At 36.4% G+C, this 15,646-nt stretch overlaps 1 protein-coding gene across 1 annotated transcript in view; it reads left to right on the top strand.

Moving 5' to 3' along the window:
• Positions 1 to 1,955: 1,955 nt before the first annotated feature.
• LOC133562895 (paired box protein Pax-6-like) overlaps positions 1,956 to 15,646 on the top strand; it is a 71,326-nt gene continuing 57,635 nt past the window's right edge. Inside the window, exons 1-2 of the mRNA XM_061916711.1 lie at positions 1,956 to 2,042; positions 6,656 to 6,709. Of these exons, the coding sequence (XP_061772695.1) occupies positions 2,030 to 2,042; positions 6,656 to 6,709 (67 nt within the window). The 5' untranslated portion in view covers positions 1,956 to 2,029. The remainder of the gene's footprint in view (positions 2,043 to 6,655; positions 6,710 to 15,646) is intronic.

Genomic DNA, 15,646 nt, shown 5'->3' with positions numbered 1-15,646 from the left:
ACCTTCAACATGTGAACAAAAACGGCAAAATAAATAAATATAAATTATATACTGTATGTATAAATTATATATATATATATTTAATATATATATATATATATATATATATATATATATATACATATATATGTATATATATATATATATATATATATATATATATATATATATATATATATATATATGATATGTGTGTGTATAAATGATTTGTGTGTGTATGTATATGATATGTGTGTGTATGTATGATATGAGGTAGATCCCCTCGACTTGGTCATTTACTAAGTAATTGATAAACGTTGAAAAACTTATTGGGGTGTTACCATTTGGTGGTCAATTGTACGGAATATGTACTGTACTGTGCAATCTACTAGAAAAAGTTTCAATCAATCAATCAAAAGTGTAAAGGAAAAAAGACACTTTTTATTTCAACCGTACTTCCCGTCAAAAACCTAAAGACTGATCGCACAGTTCCTGTCTTCACAATAAAAGTGCCGCTCCATCGCGCCTGCGCTAACAAAATAAGAGTCTCCGAAAGTCAGCGCAAACAAGCTAGCAAGCTACGGAGTTTGCCGCCAATGTATTTCTTGTAAAGTGTATAAAAACGAATATGGAAGCTGGACAAATAAGATGCCAAAAACCAACGACTTTCATGTGGTATTAGACAGAAAATAGGAACTTTTTTTCTCCTCCATTTGAAAACGTGGACGTCTGTTTCCAATCAATGCAAGTCATCAGAATCAGGTAATACACCAACTTATATTCTTGTCTTCATGAAAGATAGGAATCTATATGTTAAACATGCATGTATATTCATTAAAACACCTTTAACATGTGAACAAAAACGGCAAAATAAATAAATATAAATTATATACTGTATGTATAAATTATATATATATATATTTAATATATATATATATATATACATATATATGTATATATATATATATATATATATATATATATATATATATATGATATGTGTGTGTATAAATGATTTGTGTTTGTATGTATATGATATGTGTGTGTATGTATGATATGAGGTAGATCCCCTCGACTTGGTCATTTATTAAGTAATTGATAAACGTTGAAAAACTTATTGGGGTGTTACCATTTGGTGGTCAATTGTACGGAATATGTACTGTACTGTGCAATCTACTAATACAAGTTTTAATCAATCAATCAATCAAGTCAATGAATGCCTACTGAGCCTATGGTGCTGTTACGTTATTGTGGCTCAATGTGCCATTTTTTTCATTTTATTTTAATGTACTATTATTTAATATATATTATTGTTTTAGTTGCTTAAGAGATATTCCTGGCTCTGAATTTGTTCATTGCTATTTTTATGTTTTTGTGCATTATTTTTTGCCGTAATCATTAAACAAACAGGTTACTCATCAGTTACTCAGTACTTGAGTAGTTTTTTCACAACATACTTTTTACTTTTACTCAAGTCAATATTTGGGTGACTACTCCTTACTTTTACTTGAGTAATAAATCTCTAAAGTAACTGTACTCTTACTTGAGTACAATTTCTGGCTACTCTACCCACCTCTGCCCGCCACAGTATAACTAGAATTGAAACAAGACACTGACAGAGGGGACATAAGCGAGGTGACTAGAGAGTATATCCCATCCTTAACGCCCCACTTCCATTTTGTATACTTGACTTTTTTTCAACATTTGTTTACAGAGAAAAGTCCTGTTGAGATTACTAAAGTATTTTCCAAGGCAGTCCTGCAACAAACATTCATACAGTGAGGTGGGTGAAGTTTCTTGTCCAAAGACACGATTGCAGTGACTACCACCAAGCCATGCCACCCCTCTCTGTACCAGCAGAGTGCTTTCTGTAGGAACCCTCCATAACCCTCCTCCTGTTCCCTCCCACTGCACCTCCTGTCTCCTCCCTCCATCAGCTCTGTGTGTCTCTGCACTTGTCTCTTCAGTCAAGGAGAAAGTAATTGGAGGAAAGAATAGAAGAAAGAAGCTGTTGGAAAACTAAACGAAGCATAAGTTCTCTTCTTACAGAATGCCACAAAAAGGTAGGCCCACTTTATTTTCATTCTGTCCCTTTCACCACTCTCAAAAGTTGTGTCCGTAGATGCTTGAAAGTAATTTTAACACCACGCAATGTTTATGTTTCAATCTTCAAACAATAGATGTTTATTAACACGGTCTCCTCTCTACTTCATTTGATCACTTTTTACTTGGATATTTTTGCTGTGTATGAAATGTGTCCGTCAAGGAGATACATATATCAAAACTTAATGGATATTCAGAAGACAAAAAGTTATTATTATTTTTTTTAATTGCAAATAGTCAAATATTAACACTTTGTTGGTACAGCGTCCAACCAAATACTTCTAAAGCTATCTTATTTTATCTTATTTTGGTCAATGTTGTACTGCACAATATCACAATATTGACTTTGTATATTTCTATGTTTTTTCCGACAACACATCTGATAATCCTCAATTAATATTGTTACTATTATTATCATTATTATCATTACTGATTTTGGATGTTTGTCAAATTTTACTGATTAACTGTTATAATTAGTGATAAAACATGTTTTTTTCAAAAAAAATTCTCGAATTATATGTTTTTATACACTGTATCCATAATGCAACATATATATATATATATATATATATATATATATATATATATATATATATATATATATATATATATATATATATATATGGGTGAATATACATTATTATTACACCATAACCAATACCAATACATAATAATGTATATTCACCCATATATATATATATATATATATATATATATATATATATATATATATATATATATATATATGGTTGAATATACATTATTATTACACCGTAAACAATACCAATATTTAACAGCATTTTTTAACACTAAAATGCTCTAATCAAAATATACTGCAACTTTAAAACAAATGACTGTAAAAGTTACAATACTCTTTCCCAATTCAATTAGTTGTCATTTCAAAGTATAATCCTGTAATCATAGTCTTCTCTTCTGTAATTTTCAACCAAATTGCAGTGAATATATTTCACATTAAATTACTGTATATGCTACTGTGAAAGGGATGCAATCTTTAGCCAACACTTTGCTATGAATTTACAGTGCACATTATCACATGTCAATTTTTTATGTGTTGACGAATCGGCTATATCCAATTCTTTTTTGGAGTCTATATAGGTTAAGAGACGTATACCCCTAAGTGCAAAATTTGCAACCAACAAGAGGTTTTTTTTAGTTAGTTTTTTTAAATGACATCCTAATTTTCTACAATTGCAAGTACAATTTGGTTGGTTGTAAGTTGAAATGTAAAAATGCCCCACACTCTTTGATCAGTACAAACCCTCCTGGAAAATATTTGGACATTCCTGCCTTATTGGTCAAATTTAAGGACATTCACATCATTAAATTAAACACACGGTAATATGATTTATAGAATTATGGCAAAGTGATATAATCCAGCCTCTGTTGTTTATCTAACAACATGGGTTCAACTTAATTGATCGTCCAATTAAGTTGGGTTGAATAACGACATAATTAAGCAAATTAACCGCACTATCAGTCAAAATTAATCCATCCCAGATGTAAACGTGTGAATTTAGAAGTATCCGTAGCAGTGGAAATATGTTCTAATGAAGCACAAACCGCCACATATATCCAGGTGCATCTAAATAAAATAGAATATGGGGAACATGTGATTGATTTCAGGAGTTCAATTCAGCCCTAAGAGAGCATTTTAAGGCTCAGGAAGTCTTTGTAGCATAAATTAATACAATAATTAACTTTGGACATTTTTCTTTTTACATTTTAAAGGATAGTGAATTTGGTGGTTTTGTTAACTATGAACTATAATTATATACATTAAGAATACAAGGAATACTTCACGAGAGTAAGAGTTTCACTTTTCGAATAAAATAAACTGTTTTTTTCAGACATAACTGTGGTATCTTTTTTTTTTTATTAACACCCTATTTCTTTTGCAATCAGTACATTAAAATATACTTAAATACGTTTCCAGACACCGGGGGACTGGATAACATTTCAACAATATCCTCTTTTTTTTCACCATTTGATGCCATAAAATTACTATACTGTATATTTTTATTTTTTATGAACACATACATTGTTTGCATTACACGGGGGGTTTCTAAAGTACCTCTTTTGGCAATGTTGTTTTACAAATTTATAAGTTCATGTTTTTTAGAATATATTTCAAAAGGTTCTTCTTTCAGTGTAATTTATTTGAATGTACTTTAATGTCTGTTATTTTTTGTTGAATGTATTTTTTTCATGACAGAGCCTAGTCATTTCTTTCTTTCTTTCTTAGTTTATTTCCGTTTTGCATTACTTCATTAGTTATTTTTTAGAACGTACATATGTGCAGATTTTAGGGACATAGTGCATATTTATGTTTTATTGTAAAAAGTGTACAACGGCATACTCTTGCTTAATTAGCCTTCTCGCTTCTTCAACATGAATATAAAAATCATGTGTGAACCGCAATTAAAGTTTCTATTTATTTTTTTTTAAACACTAACCGTTAATATATTTAGTAAATAATTATAGTGTCATTTATGGGCATTATTTAGGTACAATTAAAGTTTCTATTTATTTTTTTTAAACACTAACTGTTAATATATTTAGTAAATAATTATAGTGTCATTTATGGGCATTATTTAGGTACGATTCAAAAACGGTCTTCGTCTCTTTTTGTCATTAGTCATTTTCTTGAAGTCAGTTTTGAGCTCCCCGGCGCGGGCTTGTGCGGCGGTTTTTTTTTTTTGTAGTTTTTTTTTTTTTTTTTTTTTTTTTTTTGGTGGGTTTTTTACGAGCCGCAACTAACGAGGCACCGACACCGAAGTCCTGCGAAAGCACAAAGAAAAAGGGCAGCGGGTGGATGCGATCTTTGTGTTCGTCCACAGGCTGAAGGTGTTGTAGTCGTGGCGGGGACAAGGTGCCTCATAGACGGCCTGGCTCTTTGTACGTGCAGACCTCCTCCCTCGTCATTATTATGCACTTCCTTCAAGACAAGACAATTAGAAGCTTTCAAGTCTTTCAAAGTTATTCTTAAACCAAGTAGAAATACCTTCTCTAATAATCGATCAAACGAACTATCTCGTGAAATAGTCAGTATTACTTTCACTTTCACTTTCACTTTCATTATTCATGTTGGTCGTCTTCCGCTTTGACACGCATTAACGTGTTTTCATTTTGTTTTATTTTATTTTGATGCTGTCAGAAATTAAGAACATTTTAATAGTAAAAAAAAAAACTGTAATAAAATTTGCCATATGCTCTTCTGCCCTATAACTGTGAGGTTAAAGGTATGTATATATATTGCACGAACATAATTACACGAGTAATAAAAATAATAAGAATCTAAAAAAAGTAAGAAAAAGTAACAAAGTAAAATGTACAGTGGTTTTTGCACCGAATTACTGAAAATGTAATATTATTTTACTGTGAAAATCTGACAATTGAGCTACTTCTTTTACAGTGAATATCATTTGATTATTATGATGATTAACATTATTCTAAAAATGTACACTCTTTGTATTATTATTATTATTATTATTATTATTAATATTATAATTATTATTTTGGTGTGAAAAGATGCAACTACTAATTTTCTTAAAATATGGTTTATGTTACGAAAATTGGAGAGTGGATCCCAAGGATGCAGGGACGTAGTTTGGTATAGTTAAGTTCTTCCTTTATTTAGGTGGAAGTGGAACGTAGCCAAAACAAAAAGCGATGGTGGAACTACAAAAACACACCATGAATAAATAACTATATCAAACAACCAAAAATTGAACAGAAAACGCTAGACGGAGCTAGGATAAGTTACTTCAAAACACGAAGTAAAAGAAAGAAACAAAATGTTAACTAAAAACGCTAGACAAGGCTAGGATATAAATAAGCAAACCTGAGGGATGCACAAGACGGACTAGAAAGACTGTGAGTTTGTAGGAGGCCAAGACACATGCGAGAGAACTTGCAGTGGAATACAGGCCGTCAGCACCCAGACTAAATAGACCACTAATCAGCTTTCAGGTGTGCACGATTGCCCAGCGTCAGCTGCACTCCAGACTGTGGGCGAGAGCGAGAGTAAACATGACGTGCAAACCGACACAGAAAAACATGAAAAATTCAGTTTACCACAGTTTGTTCGTTAATACTGATTTTACCTAAAGTATTTGTTACCAGAACCCCCCAAATGGCGGTTATTCTGAGTAGACCGGGGTTAAAGTTCAAATTTGAGATTGTTAGTTATCGTCTTGCACTCCACATGACCAACACATCGTGTTCTAAAGCTGGGGGGCCTCAACTTTTTCCACAAAAGGCCACATACGCTTTTAAATGTTTTGTACATATAAAGTGCCAAAAAAAGTAAATCCTAATTTGTTGACGGATACTAAGTTTAGGTTACGGTCAAAAATGTAATGTGTGTAATGTAGCATACAACTTGTGTCTTAATTATGCCAAAGGCCAAAATGCCCCCCTGGGGGCCATATTTTTGAAAGCCCTGTACGACAGTTTGACATCCTTTTACAAGCCTCAGTATCCACGTGGGGGTTGTATTTGTGTTCATGTGTTCACATAACGTAACCAAAGATGATGACTGTTTTTTGTGCAGATTACAGAAGTCAAACGAGCTGGGAGAGCGGTGTGGCCTCCATGATGCAAAACAGTGAGTTTATTGATATTTTATTATTGCTAATATTCTATCTGTGATTTCAACTGATGTGGTTTCTCATATGGAAACCTTAAATTCTCAATTCACAGTTTAAAACAGAGGTCTTCAACAGGGGGGAGGCAACTTCTAGGGCAGGGGTGCCCACACTTTTTCTGCAGGCGAGCTACTTTTCAATTGACCAACTCGAGGGGATCTACCTCATTTATATATATCATTTATATATTTATGGAAGAGACATTTTTGTAAACAAGTTAAATGTGTTTAATGATAATACAAGCATGTGTAACACATATAGATGTCTTTCTTTCACAAAGACAAGAATATAAGTTGGTGTATTACCTGATTCTGATGACTTGCATTGATTGGAATCCGACAGTAATGATGATAACGCCCACATTTTCAAATGGAGGAGAAAAAAGGTTGTCCTTTCTGTACAATACCACATGAAAGTGGTTGGTTTTTGGCATCTAATTCATCCAGCTTCCATACACTTTACAAGAAAAACATTGGCGGCAAATTCCGTAGCTTGATTGATTGACATTCACGGCACCCGAGGGTCTTGTGAGATGACGCTGGCTGCTGCCAGTTCATTATTATGAAAAAATGACAGAGAGGAAGGCGAGAAACACTTTTTATTTCAACAGACTTTCACGCCGTCCCTTCCGTCAAAACTCTAAAGGCCGACTGCACATTTCCTATCTTCACAATAAAAGCCCTGCTTCATGCTGCCTGCGCTAACAAAATAAGAGTCTCGGAAAGCTGGCGTGCACAAGTGATGTGCACGCCAGCTTTCTGAGGGATCGCTTGTGCACGCCAGTTTTCCGAGACTCTGTATTTAGTTAGCGCAGGCAGCATGAAGCAGAGCTTTTATTGTGAAGATAGGAAATGTGCAGTCGGCCTTTAGAGTTTTGACGGAAGGTACGGCGCGAGAGTCTGTTGAAATAAAAAGTGTTTCTCGCCTTCCTCTCGGTCATATTTTCATAATAATGATCTTGCAGCAGCCAGCGTCATCTCACAAGACCCTCCGGTACCGTGAATGTCATTTAAGTGACGTCTTGGTGAAGGTTGATGATCACTAATTTTTAGGTCTATTTTTTTTAAAAGCCTGGCTGGAGATCGACTGACACACCCCCCGCGGTCGACCGGTAGCTCGCGATCGACGTAATGGGCACCCTTGTTCTAGGGAGTCTGCAGTGGTACTTTTGATTAGACTTTTTTTTTTTTAAATATTCCTCCTGCAATTTATCCACAAAATATAAATGCATTTAAATACAGATGTAACCTTGCAGGTTTAATATTAAAATTAAGGGTGGGCAAATTAATGCGTTAATTACGCGTTAACTCATCAATCTATTAACGCCGACAATTATTTTATCGCACATTTGCGTATGTTGTTTACATGCTTTTATTTTGTTAACGCCTTTTCTTAACAAGATGGCATCTCCCGGATGTACTTCGGCGTGGAGGGGCTCTTGGTAAAGATGGAACATTTGGCAAAAATACCGGACAATTCTGCAAATTTCATGGCTGGCTTACAGCGTGGTCACTCCGGGATCACTTACGACCGCCAGACAATTCTGGATGTGGCTAGATCGGGCCGTTTTGGACTGAATGACGCGTGCTTGCTATACCGGCTAGCTAGCATGGGAATACTTTGCCGGCTACATCCAGCGGCCTGTGAAGCAGCGGACTATTTGTGTTGTCTGTCTATTTATGAATAATGCAGACCAGGAGTGTTGGCTGAGTTCTTAACGTTTGCTTTCAGAGCGTGCATATCACAACATACAAGATGCCGTCATGGCGACACACAACCTATACCGGGCTACCGCGCATGCTCGTCACTCCTGTTGCATGCTGGGTAGGGTAGTTCTTTTTTTCCCTGGCTCATAACATCACAATATAGTACCATGTGTATGCGTTCAGTTTATCAAAGCACCAAGCAAACAATCGGAAAATTCCCATCATATCAATTCCTAGATATGGTCATAATTATTTTAAGTGCACTACGCAGAATAAACACAACATTATTAATATTGCTACTACGGATCATTTGATCAAAAATTCCCTAAAACAGCCCACTACCTATAATATAGGTTTTTTAAACATAAGATCCCTGATAAAAAAAAATGTTTCTGCTGTTACCTCAGAAATTTCCTGTTCAGATGTTATGATTGTGGCTCAGAGATTTGTATGTAGATTATATTTATTTTCCATAACAAACAGGATAACCTAAATACCCTGGCAGTGGCAATAAGCTTAAATGTTTGTATTTACATTTTTTGAGATGATTTTCATAAAATATGCTATTTAACTGCTACTGTTTAACAAGGACTGATTTAAATTGTGTTTGCACAACAAATGTTTTGGCGCTTTTGTTCATGTGGGAGAATATTCCAATAAAGGTGCACTACACACTACTTTTGAATTCATTATTGGGCTTTGCGTATACAATGCAGTTAATCGCGATTAATCGGAGGAATAGTGCGATTAACTTCGATTAAAAATTTTAATCCTTGCCCAGCCCTAATTAAAATGTAATATAAAAATATATTATTAAAATTGCGTAACCATTTTAGCTAGCAATTAGCCCTCTAGTTGCTAGCTAACAAATAGTGGCGCAAGCGAAACAGTTAGAGCTCTTGTAGACAGCTAACATTTTGCTCTGTAGCTGCCAGCAAGTAATGAGCCCTCTTTTTACCAGCTAGCAATTAGCCCTCTAGTTGTCAGCTAACAATTAACACCTTAGTTGTTATCTAGCAATTAACAGTGCTAGCTGCCAGCTAGCAATTAGCACAATTGCGAACTATCAATTAGTGCTCTAGTTACCAGCTAGCAATTTGCACTCTTGTTTCCAGCCCGCAATTAGCGCTCTAGTTGCCAGCTATCTACTAGCGTTCTTGTTTCCAGCTAGCCATTAGCGCTCGTATTGCCTCTATAAGAACTTAAAATGTAGAAGTTGGGGAGGAATTTAATTGTGTTTGACTGTTCAACAGTCAGAAAAATATGTTTACTTTAATTATGTTCAGCTTTATTGATTTCCATTCATGTAAAGATCAAGTTTGTTAAAGGAGAAGTGCACTTTTTTGGGGATTTTCACGATCATTATGAAAGACATGACGGCGGAAGTATTTTTTTTATGTTATCTAAATATTAAATAAATGCGACCGACCAAAAGTCCGCTTACGTAAGGGAGCCGCTCTATTCTACCTATAAAGCCCTTAAAACATTTGAACACATCCAGTAAGGTTTTATAAACATGCCGTAAGTATATATGCAATATAGTAACAGGCACATGTATAATAAGATGTAATATTTACATATTTTGAAAATATTAAGCATAAGCAGCGCATTATTTTCTAGAACGGCTCACAATCAGTGGTTCTTAACCTGGGTTCGGTGAGTCGACCTCAGGGGTTCGGCGGAGGTCAAAACACACCCGATTCATCGTGTAAATAAAAACTTCTCCCTATCGGCGTATTACGGGTACGGCAACAGCAGAAGTCAGACTGATTTGCAGGTGTGTAATTTGTTGTGAGTTTATGCACTGTATTGGTTTTGTTCTTTGAACAAGGTGATGTTCATGCACGGTTCATTTTGTGCACCAGTAAAAAAACATGGTACCACTTAAGTATAGGGAGCATATTCCCCATTAATTAGTTGCTTATTAACATGCAAATTAGTAACATATTGGCTCTTAACTAGTCATTATTAAGTATTTATTAATTTACCCTAACCCTTGTAAATTAAGTCTTTGTTACTTAAAATATGTTCCCCATACTAAAGTGTTACCAAAAAGATATAACTTTTGTCTTGAATTTTGAAAAAAAAAATAATAAATTTCACTAAAGAAGGGTTCAGTGAATGTGCTTATGAAACTGGTGGGGTTCGGTACCTTCAACAAGGTTAAGAACCACTGCCCTAGATGTTAAAAATTGTCAACATAAAAGCAATATCATATCATTACATTTCAGTGTACATAAGACATCACTGTATAGATACAAAACAGAAGTAAAATTATTCAGTTAATCTAATTATATGCCTGATACAAATACAACTCAGACAGACAGTTAGTATTGACATTTCTGACTTGCTAGAAACCATGATTTTAGATGTATTTTACAAATATTGTATGTACTTTACAAATATTGTAAGAGTCCAACTCTCTAATCTGCCTGAAGACAGTGTTCCATTTCCATGGGATGTTCTCACATACAGGTGCTGTTCATACTATTAGAATATCATGAAAAAGTTGATTTATTTCAGTAATTATTTTCAGAACAAGAAACTTACATATTATATCAATTCATTACACACATAGTGATATATCTGAAATGTTTATTTCTTTAAATTTGGATGATTAGTACTGACAATTACTGAAAATCCCAAATTCAGTATCTCAGAAAATTTGAATATTAGTTACGACTAGTACCCAAAAATATTTTTTAGAAATGTGGGCCAACTGAAAAGTATGAACATGGAAAGTTTCAGCATGTACGGCAATCAATACTTAGTTGCAGCTCCTTTGCCTGAGTTGCTGCAGCAATACGGCGTGGCATAAAGTCGACCAGTCTGTTGCACTCCTCAGGTGTTATGAGAGCCCAGGTTGCTTTAATAGTGGCCTTCAGCTCTTCAGCATTGTTGGGTCTGGCATCTCGCATCTTCCACTTCACAATACCTCATAGGTTTTCTATGAGTTTGCAGGCCAATCAAAAACAGGGATACCATGGTCCTTAAACCAGGTACTGGTAGATTTGGCACTGTGTGCAGGTGCCAAGTCATGTTGGAAAATGAATCTTCACCTCCATAAAATTGGCAGGCAGCATAAAGCTTTCTAAAACTTCCTGGTAGACTGCTGCATTGACCCTAGACCTCAGGAAACCCAGTGGACCAACACCAGCAGATGACATGGCACCCCAGACCATTACCCATTGTGGAAATTTGACACTGGACTTCAGGCAACGTGGATTCTGTGCCTCTCCTGTCTTCCTCCAGACTCTGGGACCTTGATTTCTAAAGGAGATACAAAATTGACTTTCATCTGAAATCATAACTTTGGACCACTCAGCAGCAGTCCAGTCCTTTTTGTCTTGAGCCCAGGCGAGACGCTTTTGACGTTGTCTCTTATTCAAGAGTGACTTTACACAAGGAATGCGACAGCTGAAGCTCATATCTTGCATACGTCGGTGCGTGGTGGTTCTTGAAACACCGACTCCAGCTACAATCCACTCTTTGTGGATCTCCCCCACATTTTTGAATCGGTTTTGTTTGACAATCCACTCCAGGGCGTGGTTATCCCTCTTGCTTGTACACTTTTTTCTACCACATCTTTGTCTTCCCTTCGCCTCTCTATTAATGTGCTTGGACACAGAGCTCTGGGAACATCCAACCTCTTTGGCAATGACCTTTTGTGTCTTGCCCTCCTTCTTTAAAGTATCAATGGTCATCTTTTGGACAGTTGTCAAGTCAGCAGTCTTCCCCATGATTGTGTGTCATACAGAATCAAAACGAGAGAGCATTTAAAGGCTTTTCCAGGTGTTTTGAGTTAGTTAGCTAATTAGAGTGTGGCACCAGGTGTCTTCAATATCTGACCTTTTCACCATATTCTAATTTTCTGAGATGTTGAATTTAGGGTTTTCATTGGTTGTCAGCTATAATCATCTCCTTTTTGGCAAAAAACACTTGAAATGTATCAGTCTGTTTGGAATGAATGTATACATTCTACAAGTTTGACTTTCTAAATGAAATTAATGAAATAAATCAACTTTTTCATGATATTCTAATAATATGACCAGCACCTGTATAAGGCACTCTTGTTGAAGGAACTATTCCTAAGTAGAACCACACAGTCTCTGCGAGCGGCCCCTCTGGTTCCACGATGTGTGGTGTTCCGTACGTTCACAAACTGGCTCAGTGGAGGTGAAGATAAAGCATGAATGACCTTGCAAATTAAACAGAGATTATTTGAGTATTTGATTATTTTTTTCTAATTTAAAAGGTGGTGTATTTGCAATATGGTGCAGTACTCAAATGTTTCTGTTAGAGCTGCAGCTATCTAATATTTTTGCAATCGAGTATTCTATCGAATATCCCAATCAATAAATCGAGTAATCGGAAAAATGATATTTTTGCTTAATTTTTTTTTTGTCCTGTCCGCTTCTCAGGCAGATCATATTGTTAATATAGATGCCCATATCGGCTGCAGAAATTGACTTTACAAAGAGAAGTGTGGGCTAGTTCTCCTGTTGCCTTATTTGTATTTTGACTTTATTAAATGGATTTACCGGTATATTATTATTTGGTGCAGCCAGGCTGGAGCAATATGTTTGCTTAATTAAGGTTTAATTATACATGTTAAGATCTGGCCTCAATTATTGCGTTATTGTCTTTTATTTCCTAAACGCCTGTTTTTACATTATTGAAGGCTGGCACGCATAGCTGAAATGTGTCCGTGGTTGATTTGCCAATTTGTGTGTCCCAAATAAAAAAAGGTGCGCTCACGGCCCTATGTGCTGGGTGGTGTGACAGCATAAACAAAGTTCTTGTCTCTCGTGCGTTTTTGATGACTAATACACGGTGCCGTTTAAGTGGAGGTTTCTCCACGCAAATCTGCTGAGCTGTTTTCGACCTGCCAACAATACATAAACAATATAAAAAGACAAACCACTTAATAATGCCAACAAATGTTTTAAATTTTAAGAATGCCAAACATCAATCAATCAATCAATGTTTACTTATATAGCCCTAAATCACTAGTGTCTCAAAGGGCTGCACAAACCACTACGACATCCTCGGTAGGCCCACATAAGGGCAAGGAAAACTCAAACCCAGTGGGACGTCGGTGACAATGATGACTATGAGAACCTTGGAGAGGAGGAAAGCAATGGATGTCGAGCGGGTCTAACATGATACTGTGAAAGTTCAATCCATAATGGATCCAACACAGTCGCAAGAGTCCAGTCCAAAGCGGATCCAACACAGCAGCGAGAGTCCCGTTCACAGCGGAGCCAGCAGGAAACCATCCCAAGCGGAGGCGGATCAGCAGCGCAGAGATGTCCCCAGCCGATACACAGGCGAGCAGTACATGGCCACCGGATCGGACCGGACCCCCTCCACAAGGGAGAGTGGGACATTGGAGAAAAAGAAAAGAAACGGCAGATCAACTGGTTTAAAAAGGGAGTCTATTTAAAGGCTAGAGTATACAAATGAGTTTTAAGGTGAGACTTAAATGGTTCTACTGAGGTGGCATCTCGAACTTTTACCGGGAGGGCATTCCAGAGTACTGGAGCCCGAAATGAAAACGCTCTATAGCCCACAGACTTTTTTTGGGCTTTGGGAATCACTAATAAGCCGGAGTCCTTTGAACGCAGATTTCTTGCCGGGACATATGGTACAATACAATCGGCAAGATAGGATGGAGCTAGACCGTGTAGTATTTTATACGTAAGCAGTAAAACCTTAAAGTCACATCTTAAGAGCACAGGAAGCCAGTGCAGGTGAGCCAGTATAGGTATATATGATCAAACTTTCTTGTTCTTGTCAAAAGTCTAGCAGCCGCATTTTGTACCAACTGTAATCTTTTAATGCTAGACATGGGGACACCCGAAAATTATACATTACAGTAATCGAGACGAGACGTAACAAACGCATGGATAATGATCTCAGCGACTTGGTGGACAGAATGGAGCGAATTTTAGCGATATTACGGAGATGAAAGAAGGCCGTTTTAGTAACACTTTTGATGTGTGCCTCAAAGGAGAGAGTTGGGTCGAAGATAATACCCAGATTTTTTACCGTGTCGGCTTGTTTAATTGTTTGTTTGTCAAATGTTAAAGTTGTATTATTAAATAGAGGTCGGTGTCTAGCAGGACCGATAATCAGCATTTCCGTTTTTTTGGCATCGAGTTGCAAAAAGTTAGCGGACATCCATTGTTTAATTTCATTAAGACACGCCTCCAGCTGACTACAATCCGGCGTGTTGGTCAACTTTAGGGGCATGTAGAGTTGGGTGTCATCAGCATAACAGTGAAAGCTAATACCATATTTGCGTATGATGTCACCTAGCGGCAGCATGTAGATGCTGAAGAGTACAGGGCCAAGGACCGAACCCTGGGGAACTCCACACGTTACCTTAGTGTAGTCCGAGGTCACATTGTTATGGGAGACGCACTGCATCCTATCAGTAAGATAAGAGTTAAACCAAGACAGGGCTAAGTCTGACATACCAATTCGTGTTTTGATACGTTCTAATAAAATATTATGATCGACGGTATCGAAAGCAGCGCTAATATCGAGGAGCAGCAACATAGATGACGCATCAGAATCCATCGTTAGCAATAGAAACATTGCATTCATTGTATGCCAACGTTCATTTTGCCATCATAACATGTTTGAGATGAAAACACATGTATATAAAATTAAAAACTTTGTAGTTTAAAACAAATATTTCCTGAAAAAGTTCAAATAAAGCTATATTCTTAGTATATAAAATAAAACAATTATAATTGTTTTCATTATTCATATTATGTTTATTATTGGTTAACTTTAGAATTACAATGTTATTAAAAAGAATAGGGGACTTATTACACTCTAAAAATGTTGGTCTTACTTAAAAATGCTCGCCCGGAAAAGGGTGGAGTGCCATCTCCGGGTTGGGGAGGAGACCCTGCCCCAAGTGGAGGAGTTCAAGTACCTAAAGGTCTTGTTCACGAGTGGAGGAAGAGTGGATCGTGAGATCGACAGGCGAATCGGTGCGGCGTCTTCAGTAATGCGGACGTTGTATCGATCCGTTGTGGGGAAGAAGGAGCTGAGCCGGAAGGCAAAGCTCTCAATTTACCGATCGATCTACGTTCCCATCCTCACCTATGGTCATGAGCTTTGGGTCATGACCGAAAGGATAAGATCACGGGTACAAGCGGCCCAAATGAGTTTCCT

This window comes from Nerophis ophidion, linkage group LG12 (genome assembly GCF_033978795.1).
Source record: "Nerophis ophidion isolate RoL-2023_Sa linkage group LG12, RoL_Noph_v1.0, whole genome shotgun sequence".
Lineage (NCBI taxonomy): Eukaryota > Metazoa > Chordata > Actinopteri > Syngnathiformes > Syngnathidae > Nerophis > Nerophis ophidion.
The sequence above is the reverse complement of the archived record's forward strand: the minus strand, read 5'-3'. Positions and strand labels throughout refer to the sequence as shown.